Source organism: Triticum urartu, chromosome 2A (assembly GCF_056163025.1).
Source record: "Triticum urartu cultivar PI428250 chromosome 2A, HENAU_Tu73, whole genome shotgun sequence".
Lineage (NCBI taxonomy): Eukaryota > Viridiplantae > Streptophyta > Magnoliopsida > Poales > Poaceae > Triticum > Triticum urartu.
The window spans coordinates 101,910,463-101,912,038 of record NC_141874.1 but is presented as its reverse complement, the minus strand read 5'-3'; the positions used below and the strand labels follow the sequence as shown (position 1 = coordinate 101,912,038).

Here is a 1,576-nt window from a genome sequence, read left to right as displayed (position 1 = left end):
CCCGAACCCAAGAAAATAAATTAACTTAACACCGGAAATGGCAAGAGTTGGAGTACAAATTGGGAAAGTTACATCCGGGGTGTTACACTAATGTTTAATATATAGTAAGCAGATACTACATCCAAGATTGTGCAGCAGCTATAAAAAGTTGTCAATAGCAAATATTCCTATCCATTAAACATTGACCAGCTGCCGGGATGCCTCTTTCTACTGAGTAAATTCTTGCATATATCACATGCAATTTGTTTACCAAGCTTCTCTCGTGCCTCCATCTTTACAGATATTTGGAGAGTTCACTGGTGCAGTTACGCATAAAAGTGAAGTCCTTTCCAGTAACAATCTTAGCAACTCCTTGCACCTTCTTCTTCCTCATGTCAACAGCAATCACCACTTCCATCAGACCCTTGGGGCAGCCCTTAGACAGCACGTAGACAACATCATCATCCATGCTCAGGGTGGGGAAGCCAACGATGAGTTGTTGCAATAATGTTGCCTCGGTGGGGTTGTCGCTGATGTCGTGCGGTGGCCTAGGCAGCAGCTCAGAATGCATTGGGTCGACAGCTATGTCAGCAAGATGAAAGGTGCATTCAGAGTTCCATCCCGCCGATGGAAGAATCGACGTCGACATGCTCCATGTGGTGGCCTTCCAGCCTGCACAAGACGCTCCGCACTGGTGCTGCTCTTCGCGACGCTTTTGGCGAAACCACTCCACGTAGGACTCGGGAGGGTGGTCAGGGGCAGCCCGTGGGCAAACCTCGATCTCGACGTACTTGATGGAGCCTTTGAGCAGGCTGACTGTGATGTCCCGGATGAGGTACGGGCGGAATTGGCGGTAGAGCCTCCAGTTACCCCTCGCACTACCAGAATAACTGCTTACGCCGACGGCCTCATCTATGCCGACGGCCCCCGTCGGCATAGATGGACCTATGCCGATGGCCAAGAACAGGCCGTAGGCGTAGAAAAGCCGTCGGCATACATCCATCTATGTCGACGGGGCCGTCAGCATAGACGAGGCCGTCAGGACCGGGCGAGATACGCCTACGGGGCCCGTCGGCATAGCCCTGTCCCACCTACCCGGTCAGCGCTGACCGTTTGACGGCGTTGAAACTATGCCGACGGGAGGTAACGGCGGCCGTCGGCATATCTATGGCAGAGGTATGCCTACGGCATATCCGTCGGCATAGACCTGGCCCATGCCCTCTGCCACATCATCAATCCGTGTGCGCAGCTATGCCGACGGCCTTGCCATCGGCATATGTTTATTTAGTTTTAGTTTTATTTTTCTCTATACTATCTATGGCAAAGGTATGCCTACGGCATAGCCGTCGGCATAGGCCTGGCCCATGCCCCTCTGCCACGTCATCGATCCATGTGCCATGCCACGTCATCGATTTGTGGGACTGCACCTCCATGTGTGCACACATATGTCGACGGCCTTGCCGTCCGCATACATTTTTTATTTTTACTTTGTTTTGTTATTTTTACTTTATTTTAGTTTTTGTTTTTGCATAAGATAATTATGCCTTATCTAAAAAAACATACCCCGCTGGTATATCGATCGCCCCCCGTTACGAAC

At 50.8% G+C, this 1,576-nt stretch overlaps 1 protein-coding gene across 1 annotated transcript; it reads right to left on the bottom strand.

The window, feature by feature from the left end:
* Positions 1–274: 274 nt before the first annotated feature.
* LOC147984093 (uncharacterized) lies at positions 275–982 on the bottom strand. Its single transcript, XM_087540977.1, has one exon. The coding sequence runs from the start codon at positions 980–982 to the stop codon at positions 275–277; it is 708 nt and encodes a 235-aa protein (XP_087397103.1).
* Positions 983–1,576: the final 594 nt, after the last annotated feature.

What these genes read in the sequence shown, in the direction of transcription:
- LOC147984093 (XM_087540977.1), bottom strand. Translation starts at nt 982, where the DNA reads ATGGATGTATGCCGACGGCTTTTCTACGCCTACGGCCTGTTCTTGGCC.